Genomic DNA, 15,443 nt, shown 5'->3' on the forward strand with positions numbered 1-15,443 from the left:
AATGAGTCTTTTAATAATGCAACAGCAGAATTATTATTAGATGCATTATCAAAAGTAATAGACATAATTTTATCATTAATATTATATGAACATGCAGTTTGATAAATGACATTTGAAATTTGTTGCCCAGAATATGGAAAATCAAAAGCACGAAAAGCAAGAATACGTTTATTTAATTGTCAATCATTATCAATATAATGAGCAGTAATGGCAATAAAACAATTACTACCTACAGATGCTGACCAAATATCAGAAGTTAATGAAATTTTTACATTTAAAGTAGAAAGTGTTTCAATTAAACTTTGTTTCATTGCTAAAAAGTTAGTCATAGCTACTCTTCTAAATGTACGCCTACTAGTTCTTTTGTAAGCAGGTTGTAGGTTTAATTGAACATATTCTTCAAAATTAAAAGATTCACATAAACTAAAAGGTAATTCATCCTTAACTATCCATTTTACAAGTGCTTTTTTTTGATTTTCATGATTATATGCAAAATTACCTACAAGTAATCCCCCTTGTATATTAAGGATACTTTGAGTTTGAGCATGAGAATCATGCATCCTATGACTCTCTTGATGTCTTTTTAAATGCCCTGTTCCCCCACTACTACTACAACTATAAAGTTTGGCACATTTTTTACATTTAGCTTTCCAGACTCCATCAACCATAACACTATCAAATTCATTCCATACAGCACTAGTCCTCTTACGAGAAGAGGTTTGATCTTCACTCGGTTCACTAGTTCTAGAGGAACTAGGAACATGGGGTTGGGGATTAGTTTCTTCTCCCTCAGAAACAGGAGGAATGCCAAACTGACTTTCCTCAAAAAATGACATATCTAAATTGATGAATTCAAAAAATAAAAACTAACCACAAGGAGGAATTGAGTAGAGGGTCGGAGGACAGAGGCAGAGCCGAGATTCTGAGCTTTCTCTTGTGCTCTCAACAGGAGTGACCTTCTCTTCTCAACAGGAACCTCCTCTTGTGTAGCACTTGAACACTTGCTAAATGCAAACTAAAAATTAAATTGCTAGAAGAGCACTTTAGAAGAGAGAAATAATAGTAGTAGAGAAGGAGAGAATAGTTGGTTTGGTGTGGTGAGAATGAGGGAGGAAAGGGCTATTTATAGAAGCCCAAAAAATTTTTTTCCCCAAAATATCCCTCAATTTAGCCGTTTTTGGACTGTTGGGAGGGGCAAAATTGGAATTTTCCCAAAATAGCCGTTGGAAACGGCTATTTTTCTCCCCCCCTCTCCAGACGGGCCGTGCCAGGCACGGCCCGTTTGGAACCGTTGTGGGCCGTGCCAGGCACGGCCCGTATCGTGCCGTGCCCGGCCCGGCCCGCCAATAGACGGGCCTGGGGCCGGGCCGGGCACCTGTTCTGTGCTGAATGGGCCGTGCCCGGCACGGCCCGCTTATGAAGCGGGCCGGGCCAGGCACGGCCCGTTTAGACCTCGGGCCCGGGGGGCCTGGGCCGGGCCGGCCCGACGCCCAACTCGGGCCGGCCCGGCCCGACGCCCAACTCTAATCTTCATGGACACTAGTACCAATCAGATAAAAGAAAGTCATATTATTAGTGGAAGTTGAAATGACAGAAGTACCTCTGACAGCAAGAGTGATGATCTTTCAGAGAAGAAAGTAGCAAAATTTGAGATGAAGATTGACTAATGACTAGAGAGTGAAATTGAAATTAAAACGAAGAGCAATTTCTTTTGGGAGAATTCAGTCATTGTGTCAAAACAACATCATCAAACATCTAGTCGTCTAAGGGGTATTCAAGCCACAGTGCTAATGTGGACAATGACTATAGAGATGATTGGCTTTCTAGAGCAACAAATTGGTTAGGATATTGTCATATACCAGTTAATATTTCTACAGCTTTGCACAGTAGTCATTGAAAAACATTAGGTGTACGAAGAATTGTTTATTTCAAAAGCATTTGGCCATAATGTTTTTCTCAGCCTGTATCAAACATTCTTAGCACACTCCATCCTTTTCCATTGTTAATAACTTCATATTATGATTTCTTATAAGTTGTAAAAAGCATTATATTTTATATGCTGGTGTAACCTAACTGTTACGCAAGTCCAAACTTATTAGGAAATTAATCTTGTGATTGTCCCTTTTTTTCAGAAATTTTCATTATATTAAATTCTTATTCTTGTGTCTTTCGATGCATTTTGTATCAGCCTGCAGAAAAATATCCTGATATATTCTCCCAGGATTCCTTTTTTGGGAGGTATGGATGCTTCTACTACTAAGTTCCGTTTGCTTATTTATGACCTCTGCTCATATTTAATTTTATTATTGCCATCTTTTGTAGGTTCCCATACTTCTTGCCCTGCTTTTGTATATCGCTCTTTGCAGTTGGTGTGTTAATTCTATGCATATGGCTTCCTGTAAGTTGTAGAATCCATGTTTAATATTCCCCATCTTGTATGCTAGAGCAAAATGATAATAACATTATTTCATTGTTACATGTGGGTCCTTCTTCATTTGTTTCCCTTATCTTTTTTAATCCATTTTATCTCAAATTTTTCAAAAATTTGCTAGAATAACCAAAATGAATCGATTTAACTCTGTTTTCTCTTCCCACCTGTTGTCTAACTCTTTCAAACCATATGAAATTAAGATTCTAAAAGTGTCTGTTGTATCTTCAGTAATACAAAATTATCATACAAGGATGATGATGCTGAACATGAATGGACCCATCATACATTTCCATGCATGAGGAAGATCCTTTTATAACGCATAGGCATATGGATGTTCTTGAATAGAAAAATCATATTTTTCATTCCTTCCTTGAATCTTCAGAAAGTTCATTTGGAGTTGAGGGGAACGTTATAGCCTTCTGTAGGTTAAACAATGTTAAAACAACATAAATCCATCGAAAACTGCTGATTTTGAATTCTCTATGCGATTACTTTAGTTCAAAGGGAAGAGAATTAGCATCTTATGGGATTCCAGCAGCCACCTAGATGATTTTTTCTGCGTAATGCTTATGATCACTTGATTGCTTCTGAATCATGTAGCACCAAAAACTCATGATTTGCATGCATTTACAAGGTTTAATCTCTCGTATTTACCAGAACTTTCTCTGGTTAAAATACTGTCACATGATACTTGGGAGCAAGGTCCGCTGTACCGGTACCGGTCGGCGTACTGATAACCGGCCGGACCAGTACGGTACCGGTCCGATCTGATACGTACCGGCCGGTACGGCGAGCCAAAAATGAAAGAAGTGGCCGAGAGGCCACTTCTTTGTTTTTTTGAAATGAAAGAAGTGGCCTCTCGGCCACTTAAAAAAGCTGTGGCCGATTTTTTTTAAAAAAGAAGTGGCCAGTCAGGCCACTTCTTTCTGAAACCACGCGCCGCGCGCGGTGGGAACCGACCGGTTCGCATCGGTACGAGGCCGGTACCAAGCAGTACCGGCCGGTACCGACCGGTACGGAGCACGTACTGGTCGGTTCTGCTGAAAAAACAACCCTGTACCGGATTCCACGCGGGTTCGGTACCAGTCTAGGGCCGGACCGGTATGTACTGGCCCGTACCGGCCAGTACGGGCCGGTACGGCAGACCTTGCTTGGGAGGACATACTTCATATGTTATATTATTGGCTTTGGAGAGGTGTTCTCCAATGTTTTCTTTCCAACCATTTTTTTTGTTATCATAAACTGGATTTTGCTTTTACTTGATTCAACAAATATATTGTCTCTAATTCATTTATTCTCTTACTAGTTTCATTTTCATTCATGAGTGGCTATTCTGATGCAGAGCACAAATATACAAATTTACTCAGCAGTATAATTTGTTCTTACATCTGTATAATTTTATAGGAAACTTTGCATATGCATATTGTAAACAAAATGCAAGATGGAACAATTGAATTTCTTGAGGCTCCATCACGTGGATCTGGTCTAAAAGAGAATGCCAATGAAAGTGAAGAAAGAGCTCCTACAGAAAACCTATTCAAGAATTGGCCATTGATGTCATCAATCATTGTTTATTGTGTTTTCTCCCTTCACGATATGGCCTACACTGAGGTAATATTTCTTGCTTCAATGTATCTGATTGCTTTATAAATCTTTAAATAAAATGTTATTATTTTTTATGTATTACTCCAAAGCTTCTTCCATATGTACTGTGCATGCAAGTGCAATGCATGCACATATTATTTGTGAAGCAAATATTCTCTCATGAAATAAATGGCTATGTTTTGTAACATTGCATGCCCATATGAACTTCAAGAAGTGTTGGCATCTGAGATATGTAGTAAACTGAATTTAAAATTTGCAATGTTTATTGCAGAGCTCAAGGGTGATTATGATTATCTTCAAGTTAATTTCATTCTAGTTTAGGAAATAATGCAATTTTTCTGTCATTATTCCAGCAGTAAAAAAAATTGTTGAGATATAGATTTTCTTGTTTTGCCAGGTCCTGTAGATTGTTTTTTTTTTTGTTTTTTGTTGACGATCTACTCGTGCCTTTGCTTTACATTTATCATAAGATTGAAATCTCTTGTTGCTACTTCAATGTCAGATATTCTCTCTATGGGCCGTTAGTGATAAAAGTTATGGTGGATTGAGCTTTTCAAGTCAGGATGTTGGTGAGGTGCTTGCAATCTCAGGTAGTATATGATGGTTCTTTCATTTGACTTATAATTTGAAAGTATGTTCTTGGTGTTTTGGTGTTCCCTATTGGTTCTTAATGAATAAGTTGACTTTACTGTTGCATCTGACAAACATTGTCATAATTCTCACTTCAATTTGACAAGGCAAACACTGAAGCTAGTAGTAAATCACCAAATTGCAGGATACTCAAGTAATAGGCTCAGGTGTAGACTTGGAGCTCCAATGAAGAGGAAGATGAGCAGTACAGAGAAGTCTTAGTGGATAATGCATGGAGAAGTCAAATAATAGACAAAGTGAGGAACACTGGAAAGAAGAGGTCAATGTTCAAATGATGTGCAAAATGCCACACAGAGAGAAAGTAAAGAAGAAAGTGGTCAACAGCTAGCTATTTTCAGTAGGACACATGCCACTAATAAGCTCCAATGGAGTATTGCTAATATGCATATTATGCAATTGTGTACATCTGATCATAACAGCACTATGACATAAGTACCCTTCTGTATAGGTGTGCACCTCAAGTCTAGGAAACAATTACAAGGGATCTGAATCATCTGATAATGGAGATTACTTATCAGATTGATGATGGTGGCATTATCATCTTTAGTTACAGCCATGGTCATTTTGAAAGAAAAGAGAACTTCTCATGCCATGAGCGGTATTGAGTCAAGAGAGAAGAATCTTGGAAATGTTAATGAATCCAACATTAACATAAGGCAGCGTGCAAACAGCCCAAAACCAGGCCTAGAGAATGTTCAATCCCATAAGTAACATGATTGAAACAATGAATCATCTGAGATGACTATGGAGGGTTGGCTGGGGGCTTCATAAGTCTCCTTAAATAATTCATTATGAAGAAAAATATTCTTCATGTTCTTTTGTGAAAATATACAATACCAAGTAGCTCAAACTATTATCATATTCCAACACCAATCTTCTTCCTCAATGCAAGGGTCTTGCAGGAGTCCATGCCATATTTATGAAACTGATAGGAACATGCCTTCCTGGAAGAACGAACCTCATGTACTAGTTGAATGGCTGAAACAGAGGCCTCTAGTTTGTTAGGTCTGGAGCCAAAAAATTGGGGATTAGATATAGTTCACTTTGGCCTCCCAGTTTGAGCTTCAAGGTCCAGTCTTGTTTACAGTCTACCGGCTGGCTGGTGAGACTTGAATGGATTGCATTGTTCATATCATGGAATTCACTGGTGAAAGTATCATTGAGTGTAATAATTAGGGTCGGCGGAGCCGTTCCGAACCGGGCGGTTCCGGCCGTCTTGAGCCATACTAATGGCTTACTGGTCTAGTTTCGGCAATGGAAACGAAACCCGTTGCTGGAGCCGGAGAAGGAGAAGGAAAGAGAGAGCTAGCGGAGGAAGGAGGGAGAGAGAGGGGGGGACGCCGGCCTCCATCGACGTACGCTACCCTCTGTCGGGCTCCCTCCCTCTCTCCCCCTTCTCTCTCTCTCTCTTTTCCTCTATCCCACGGTTTGTGTGCCGTCTCTTCTGTTGGTACAGGCCTAGCACGGCCTGTACCGACTCATGCTGTCGGAAAACTAGTATGGTGCCCAGTACCGGTTCCGCCGACCTTGGTAATAATGATCAAATTAATGGCAATTAGATGCTACTGAAAGCTTGATCATGTACTATTTTCTGAAAATATTTTGATAGGAGCAAAAAATCATGTTGATACTGTCAATCTGGAGTTATTTTGTGTTGGACTGGCTGCAAATTTGCAATGATTTATTAATGGAAGATAATACATAGTGTATGTAATTAAAGTAGACCATTACCTCTCATTTGTAACATTTATGGGAAACAGAGTAATGCAATACACACAAGATGGCTCGCTAGCTCTATATACAATACTATCTTTAAAGCTGCAACGGGTAAGATATTCTGGCTTAGACTCATGTATTGTTTCTAGTTCATGGAACAGAAATTGCAACAAGAAGCTAGATATCTTATTTGTTTTGTGTGGATTAGCATCGCCAATCAAAAGTCAAGAAAAGATATGCCAAGTTCCCTAGTCTTTCCCTTTCTTGGTCTCATAGACCTTCAACATTTCCCCTTCCATCTTCTTACCCAATGGGTTAATTGGTTTTCCATCTTTTGTACCAAAAAACAAGAAGCTATACAGTCATACTTGTTAAGGAGCTCTATATTCTTTCTGCAAGATTGTTTCTTCCTAACTGGACATAGGTATATGAAAAGTAGTCCCATAACTCTTCAAACTACTTAAAATATCCAATTATTTTCAATTAAGATTTCATCAAAGGCCGTTCTCTATGCCATCCCATGTAATGCACTTCTTCAAATACCTCATGGCTGCTAGTAATTTTTGATTTTGTGAGATCTGTTAAATTGTCTTTTTTGAAAGATGTCTCTCACTTTTATCAGGTTCCAGCTTAGTGATTTTGATATGAGAGTTTGGTGGGTTCCCCAATCCCAATTTTCTTGTTGTGTACGTAAATGGTGGATTTTAAACAAGATATGACAGATTATTAGTTTTTTAAAAATGCAAATAATTCATTAATATGATATCTTAATGTAGTATTTCTCATGTCTGCATATTCATGCTATTCAAAATAACAATGTAGGGACGGCACATCAAAACCAGAAATAGCAATTGTGAAATGCTCCAAAATAGATTAACTTGGTTCCTTAAAACACTTTCATTTGCAATCTGCTCACCAAGCTTTTTTCTCCATCTTTGAAGAGACTTGGGCTTTTGTCTATGCTAAAGAACAACAACCACATTAAAGATGGCTTCTTAAATATATGATTACAAAATAGTTTTTGAGAGTCAAATACTAAGATTTGCATATTAATGGTTTGTGTGGTTCTCTTTTGTTAGAAATACTAGCTAAATCTCTTGTAGCATCTAAGCAATGGTCTTACTGTGATAACTATAAGATATTAATTCTTTGGAGCTTTATATTGATGGCATCCTGTGTGATGGCATCCTGTGTTATGGCATGCTATATACCTATATTAATTAATTTATTTTAAATTCACTGTAGTGATATTACTCACAGGTTATATTCCATATAATACCAATTTTTGTATTTGTGGAGCATCTGCATTGACTATCTATTGACTTTTAGGTTTCAGTCTCCTAGTATATCAACTATTTCTATATCCTTCACTCGTGAAATTACTTGGACCCATCATATCATCCAGAGTCGCATCAGTAAGCATTCAATGTTATCTCTTTACATTAAGCATTCAGTATTATCTCTTTACATTCCTTAATTTTACATTTGATTTTTGGGCCTTTTCCATAATATTTCATGTTTTTGCTTTGCAGGTCTTATCTATACCTTTGCTTGCTGCTTTTCCCTTTATGACAAAACTGTCAGGACTTAGACTTTCACTGATAGCGAATTGTGCATCGTTGCTGAAGAACATTCTTTGTGTAAGTACATCTGGGATTGCAATATACAGAAAACATGTGTATGGTTGATACGAAGTGATTATAAATATGTTTTGAATTTACCAAGTCCATGTTTTCGAGCATGTTCTCTTCTAAAGATATATTACATGGATGGTAACTTCTAATGGACAAATAGGATGTTGATAATAGAAAATTGTCTCGCATGCTCAGTGGCAAATATGATAATAGAGAAGAATGAATGATGCTTATCAAAGAAAGAACAAATTAAGCTTGATTGAAGAAAGAACAAGTTAAGCTTGCCTGTTAAAGCAAATGGAAAGGAGAAATTTGACAAAAGATATGGTTAATGACAGTGAAATTCTTCTGAGGTCTACCTCAAGAAGAGATAGAGAAGTCACCAGAGAGCCATTTTCAAATTTTGAAGTTACTCATCATTATCTAGCTCTCTTCGTGCTGAAAGTGAAAATCCTTGTACTTGATATAAAAGAACCTGGAAGTTCTTTATTCGGATTTCAGTTGCAGGCCTCCCTGCCTATAGCTTTTGCTTCCTATTTAATATCTAAGACCTTACAATTTTCAAATTTTCCCCCCAAAACCTTATAAAACTCAATGCCTCTTGTTTAGTCTCTGTTATTCTTTTTATGTATATTTTACTCTTTCCAATGGTTTCTATTTCTGCATTTTCTTTTTGTTCCTCTTTCAGTACTTGAAGGCAAATTATATCAGCCTTTAAACCAAGATACTTTTGTTAGGCTCCTATCCTTTGGAGTTTATAAGCTTTTATTAAAAAATCAATTAATTAATCCAAGATTATGTACATTTTTAAGTGGAAAACATAGAAGAACAAATGAAGTAAGTGAATCATTTAATGCAGTTTAACTTGTTTATGTTGTCATATTCCAACCTTGGCAGGGCTGTGTACTTGTAAATGATTTTCTCATACACTCAGTAGGACAAAACACTAGTGAAAAGCGGTTCTTAGAATTGAGGCTTTTCAATGTATCAGAGGGTGGTATTTCTAAGTCAAGATGAGGGATTGGATGGTATAAGATTTATTGTTGAGGGCCTTTCATGACATACATGAGTGTGAAGCAATGAACCAAGGTTTGCTACAGGCGAGTTGACATACATGAATGTGAAGTGATCAACCAAGGTTTGCTATAGGAGAGGGTGCCTAAACTGGGTTTGTGATAGATCATAGATGGTGTATGATTCATTAGGCATAGGTGAAAGGCAGCTGGTGAATTTTAGTTCATAAAGCTGAGACTTGCTATGCTAGAGATGGAAGGTTAAATTGATTTGTTTAAGTCTAGATGGAGAAGATTGGATAGGGATGATTTGTGTAAGCTGTATTGTTTGGAGTTAGAGATTTAGCCTTGGCGCAATGGTAAAGTTGCTCCATTATAATCTGGAGGTCATGGGTTTGAAATATGTAGACAACCTCCTCACATGCGGGGTAAGGTTGCATACATTTGACCCTTCCCAGACTCCGCAATGGTCAGAGCCTCATACACTAGGCCACACTTTTATGTGATGGCTATGATACTCTTAAGTTGATCCATGGACTCCTGATAATTTTAGCTTCTTATAAGACATGAGATACAAAGGCATGCAGTCTGGAGTATGCATTATTATTCTAAAGATGTATGGTTTGGGATCATGTATGATGCTTTTCATCCAAGAAAGAGACAGGAGGATAGGCGACAATGAGAGAGAATAGGGTTCGCCAAACTAGTACCGGAGGTTGTACTACCTTGCTACTAGTTTGGTGCAGTATGTTGTATCGAGCCGAGGTGTATCGGAGATGAAAGATTGGAAAAAGAGAAGGGGAGAGAGGAAGAAACCTAACCCTAACCCTAGAAGTAGGTGAACCAGGGGGAGAGAGAGAAGACGAAGTGGAGAAAGAGGGAGAGGGAGAGGGAGAGGGAGGGGGAGGGAGAGAGACAGATGTACCGATTTGAATGCTTGGATGGGGACGACATTAGTGTCGATGTTGATCGAGGGTGATGGCATCGACATGTGTATCCACTAAGGATGACAGCATCGATGCTTGCATCAATCAGTTGTGACAGTGTTGGTGTTGGCATCAATCAAGGGCAATGGTGTTGGCGTCAATTGAGGGTGACAGTGTCGGCGTCAATGGCGATGACATTGGCATCATTATCAATCAAGGGGATGGCATCAACATTAGCATTGATAGAGGATGATGGCATCAACATCGGCATCACTCAAGGGCATCGATGTTAGCTAGGCTTCAAAGAAGAGGGGGAAGAGAGAGAAGACAAAGGGGAGAGGGAGAGGGAGAGGCATGAGAGGGAGGAGAGGGAGGAAGGGAGAGAGAGACATACCGGTTCGAATGCCCGATGAGGGATGACATTGGCATCAATTGAGGGCATTGGCATCAACGTCAGTGTCAGCATCGACTGAGAGTAACCACATGTCAATTGAGGGAGATGGCTTCAGCATTAGCATTGATCGAGGGTGGTGGTGTTAGCATCAGCATCGGCATTGATCAAGGATGATTGCGTTGGCTAGGGTTCAAAGAAGAGGATGGAGAGAGTAAAAGAGAGATCGAAGTTGAAGTTAAAAACGATCCATTGGAGGAGGGTCAGGGGGTAAGGGATTTTATATTAATGTGCCGGATCGTTTTGTTTAATTGAACTATCCTGATTCCTAACCGCTTTGGTATGATCTGAACCGCTTGGTTCAAGATGGTTCGGCATACTCGAGAATATTAGGTTCTTTGTCTCTGATAATTAGGTTTTATCTTGGTGTGCGCGACTTTAGTGATGGGTTGTTTTTACTGTGAGAAGGGACTAGGTTACTTTGGATGAGTACTCAGGAGCATGCAGGGGTCTACAATGATAGTTTATGCTTTTGTGACTTTGTCCCTTCACATGCTCTTTTAAATTATGAAGTTTAGCATGGGTTTGAGGTCTTCTTATTGTGCATATGTAGGGAAAAACTTGTTTGGCTAATTTTGAAAATGTGGTAGCACATCACATGGGCGTGAAATAGACTTTGTGTTATGAAGCTTCCATATGAAAGGCTTCATGTTGGTAGAAAGTGGATTCACATCAAACTCAAGCCCTAAAATGATATTTCTGAGATGCCACCATTTTAGTGGATTCTGGTGGTTCACATCTAGGACCAGATCAATGAAATAGAAACTTTTTTCTAGTTAAGTTAATACTAGTGGATTCTGGCGGGCTTTCTCAAATTGTCTTGGACAATCTGATTTGTGAAGATATCTGGATATGAAACTTTAAGTTGTGTGTTGGTTTGGGCTGCTAATTTCTAAGATTCAGTCTAAGGGGTTTGTCAAATAGTGAGGCCTAAAACCGAAAATCATGCTAATATCTCAATTTTATCTAGTGGTTTTGATAGTAATTGTTGATTGATGGACAGTAGAAGTGCCTTTATGTTGATCTGGAACCATGTTGCACAGAACCTAGGATATATAATTAATTGGTCATATTGGTCTATCATTGATGGGTAAAGTCTCAATAAAGTTGGTCAATGGGTTTCCATTTCTTTAGCCATCATCTCTTTCTGTCAAACCTCCACCATTTTAACTTTTGTATTTCACTATCCATGGTATCCTTAAGCATTTTTTTGCTCGTGCCTATCTGGTTTGCTTAATAGACCTTCAGAATGTCTTGGTGTTGAACTTTTGTCATGATTTATGTGTTATTGCCCTCATTTTGCCTTCTTACTTTATTACCTCTCAGAGTATGGATGTTTGAGAATCCAACTCAGCTGACAATCTCGCACTCACAGACATGTGTTGACTGGTCAATTTGTTTTTTTGGATGGACTCTTTGAGTCCAGACAACACTAACTCAATGAGTCCTGTTGACACATAGAAAAGAAACTATTCTGCACAGTAAAAAGTAAATTTTACTAATGTACCAAAAAAAGGTACATTTTATTCCAATATCATCTCATTCTTCTGTGCATTATATTTAAGCCTAGATTACAATAAGCTTTTCAGGAATATGATGCAGTAGGGCAGAATTTTTTGGTTTCTTCCTCTATGTTAATCAATTTACTTATAATTGGTGTTCTCTATAATAGTTTTTGTTTATTTGTACAGGTGGAATATAATATGACTGATCCTATATGTCCTGGGCCAAATATTCAAAATTTAACCTTGATGACAATGCAGTTTTAAACTCAATATCATTTTACCTCTCGAAGTGCATTTGCTATCAGCATCGAATGCATGTAACTTTTACTTGAATCTTTATTGGCTGCATGCATACGTTTGTTTCACAACTCTATTACTCCTTACAAATTGCTTTGTTATGGATATCTAATCGCACAACAGTCCCATAATATAAGTTGGATTAATGTCTCTGATATGCATTTCTTTTTTTAATGTGATCAGGTAACTATCATCACTGGGTTGTTCATTTTGCAAAACAATGCTGTGGTAATTTTCTATTAATTTTGATGCACTTCAGTAGCATTATTTATTTTATCTTTTTTCCTCGTAATTTTGGAAAAACCCAAATGAGCAAGCCACTATAACTGATTAACTTCTATTATTAAGACTAATTTCTTAATAAATATTCACTAACACTAGTTATGTCACCTTTATACCAATATATTTACAGCCTCAACACCAAAGAGGAGCTGCAAATGGAATTGCTATGACTGGAATGTCCCTATTCAAAGCAGCTGCTCCGGCAGGTGGAGGCATCCTGTAAGTGTTCTTTGTTCCTTAATTGTACTGGGAAATACCACTAATATACATGTGCAAACTGTTGATGAGGCATGGCTTAACTATTCATCCCATTTTTATATCCTAGTGCTTTTGAGCCTTGCAAATCTACAATTGTTTTTCTGAACTTCATATAAAAAGAAATATTATCAACATTCTACTTGGTCCCTAATCTACTGGTAATTTGATATTACGACATCACTTTGATGCGGCCATTATTATTGAAGAGTGATCTGTAACTGGTTTGGGAGTTTTCTTTCTCCCCTTTTTTTTTGTGTTGGGGTTTTGGTGGGTGGGTCGGGGTGGGGTGTGGGGTGGGGCGCAGTTTTGCATTATATCTGATGGATTTGGGTCATCTGACGATAGCCAGGATGTGCTATTCTGGGTTCAACATAAAGGCTAAGATATCTGCTCTTGCTACCTTTTGGATATAATCATGATCTGCACTTCAGTAGTGAATGCTATCTAATTTTGTCATACTTAAATTGTAAAAAAGATTTAAATGATTTCAAATAATACACTAGAAAAGTGATACTTCCTCCATCGATCTGGATGTATGAATAATAGTGGTTTCAGCAAGCCTGGTGGCTGCACCCCTCCTCCACATGGTATGAGATTCTGGGTTAAAATCTCATCTTGTTATTTCATTCAATTGTAATATATGGTGCTCTTACCGTTATTCTGGCAGCCAAAAAATGGTTTGAGGCCTATGACTTAGTTTGTCTATGATATTAGTTCCGCATCTTGAAGCCAAATAAATATAATTTAAAATATTGCTCTTTTCTTCTTTTTCCTTTTCTAGTGTGCCTGTGCATGTTGGTGTCTGAGAGAGACAGAGAGAAACACACACACAGAGAGAGAGAGAGAGAGAGATCACCTTTTTCTGATCAATTATCTGTATTTGCAGATTTTCATGGGCACAAAAGCGCCAATCTGCTTCTTTCCTCCCAGGTAATTTAATCTTAACTAAGAAGCTTGCAGGGTAGTTTTCTTTTGATAACAATTTCAGTTGTATTAAGAAGAGAGTTAAATTATATTATATCTATTAGGATGACACAATGACTGCAGCATCTTTATTTATTGATGTTAATCCGGAGCCAGGATCTTATGGTATTCTTATGTGAAGCTTCAGCTTTAATTTTCTCTCTAAGTAGATTGGTTTTAACAACAAGGTTTAAAAATTTGGTCTCGATGTTGGTATGAGTTCAAAATAAACATTTTGGCAATTTCGATACTTATGTTGATGATACTACTAAAGAAGTAATGGTAAATATATATAAAAATAACTAAATCATCAACAGTTCAAGAAATGGGAAGAAACACTAGTAAAACATGTTAGTCATCATTTTACAATATAAATTCTTTTCAATGGCTCATAAAATTGACTAAATAAATAACTTTAGAAGAAGTAGAGCATATTCCAAATTTAATAGATTAGAATATTTTGAACTGTAATATATTATTTGTTGAGATTCTTATAAACCATATATGTTAAAGTAACATATATTATCTGCATAAAATGCATTTTTATTTTTACATGAAATCTGATATACTTCCTATCCATATTGATTTCAAGAAATTATTTCTCTAATATACAATAATTTCTTCCTAGATTTGTGGTTCGAAGACATGCAATATCTTTCTCGCTTGTGTGAATTTTAAATGTTTCACGCCACTGAAAGTTATCATAAAAAATTATAATTAAATTATTATTTCCTTTTACATAACCATATTCTATAATTCAGGGGATTTCGTGTAATATAATTAAGGTTTAAGATATAGGCTACCTGTATACATTTGACTACCGCCAAAACTAACCAAAACTGTCTAATCTTGAAAATTGCTTCCCAAAAGCAGGATTTATCATGATGAACTCAAAAAAAAGGAATAGAAACAAAAAAAAAGGTACAGTAAACCCATTCACATATATATGTGGAGCCATGTGTATGTAAAATATAAACACACCTCAAAAACACGTCTCCTTGTCTAAATTTATTAATATGCTTTTGTATATTTATTCTTTTTTTGTTCAAAAACTCAGTAAGCAAAATCCATTATACTATGCTATCTCCAGGCTGCAGATTTTATGTTGGCCCTCATTTTCATTCTTATTTGCTCTAGAATTGAACTCCTGATATCCTCTTGTTTTAACTTTATTGATCTATTAGGCCTGATCCTCCAAGTCTTCCCCGACTATTCCAATTTAGCATTAAACAGTATCTTCAATATGCCCTCTTTTATATCTGAGCAAGTTTAATTAGGACAAGTGTAAAAAGATATCAACAAAATGCTGACCATTAATTTCACTCATCGTAATTGGAATTTCAGTTCTCTCGCCTCTAACTATATTTGATGCTTCCCTTGCTCCATCATGTATGTCCTTAACAGTTTCAGTATACATTTTAGGTACATTTTTATAGTCTAATTCCTTAACCCCATCAAATCACATCTTATCATGCTCGTACACTTTCTCCATGTTGTGAAGACTATTTAGAATCTCTTTGCTTGAAAGTTTCGCAACAAGTGCTTTTGTAAGAAAACAACCTCCGCTTTGACCTTTTAGTGGCAAAGATCTAGACTGGTTATCTCTCCTGTAATTTCATACTGTGTGGCTCATAGTCATAAAGGAAGTTTGGAAATAGTTGCTGTGCTTCCATATCACCATACTTTTTTCAATTATTTGGAACTTATCGGA

General features: G+C 37.2%; 1 protein-coding gene across 4 annotated transcripts in view; it reads left to right on the forward strand.

Annotated features, from left to right (window-relative positions):
* The window catches only part of LOC103697307 (protein ZINC INDUCED FACILITATOR-LIKE 1-like), a 35,959-nt gene that overhangs the window by 19,111 nt on the left and 1,405 nt on the right, over positions 1-15,443 (forward strand). For 2 of the 4 annotated variants that reach the window (XM_039124774.3, XM_089925016.1), the window contains 9 exons: positions 2,189-2,238; positions 2,323-2,398; positions 3,836-4,042; positions 4,539-4,626; positions 7,733-7,818; positions 7,936-8,043; positions 12,413-12,457; positions 12,642-12,730; positions 13,656-13,699. In XM_039124774.3, coding sequence (XP_038980702.2) covers positions 2,189-2,238; positions 2,323-2,398; positions 3,836-4,042; positions 4,539-4,626; positions 7,733-7,818; positions 7,936-8,043; positions 12,413-12,457; positions 12,642-12,730; positions 13,656-13,699 — 793 coding nt within the window. The remainder of the gene's footprint in view (positions 1-2,188; positions 2,239-2,322; positions 2,399-3,835; positions 4,043-4,538; positions 4,627-7,732; positions 7,819-7,935; positions 8,044-12,412; positions 12,458-12,641; positions 12,731-13,655; positions 13,700-15,443) is intronic. The other 2 variants (XM_088703235.2, XM_089925017.1) reach the window with 1 other exon arrangement.

The sequence above is a fragment of the Phoenix dactylifera genome, chromosome 8 (genome assembly GCF_051530095.1).
Source record: "Phoenix dactylifera cultivar Ajwa chromosome 8, Ajwa_hap1_PhDact_Kaust_v1.1, whole genome shotgun sequence".
Taxonomy (NCBI): domain Eukaryota; kingdom Viridiplantae; phylum Streptophyta; class Magnoliopsida; order Arecales; family Arecaceae; genus Phoenix; species Phoenix dactylifera.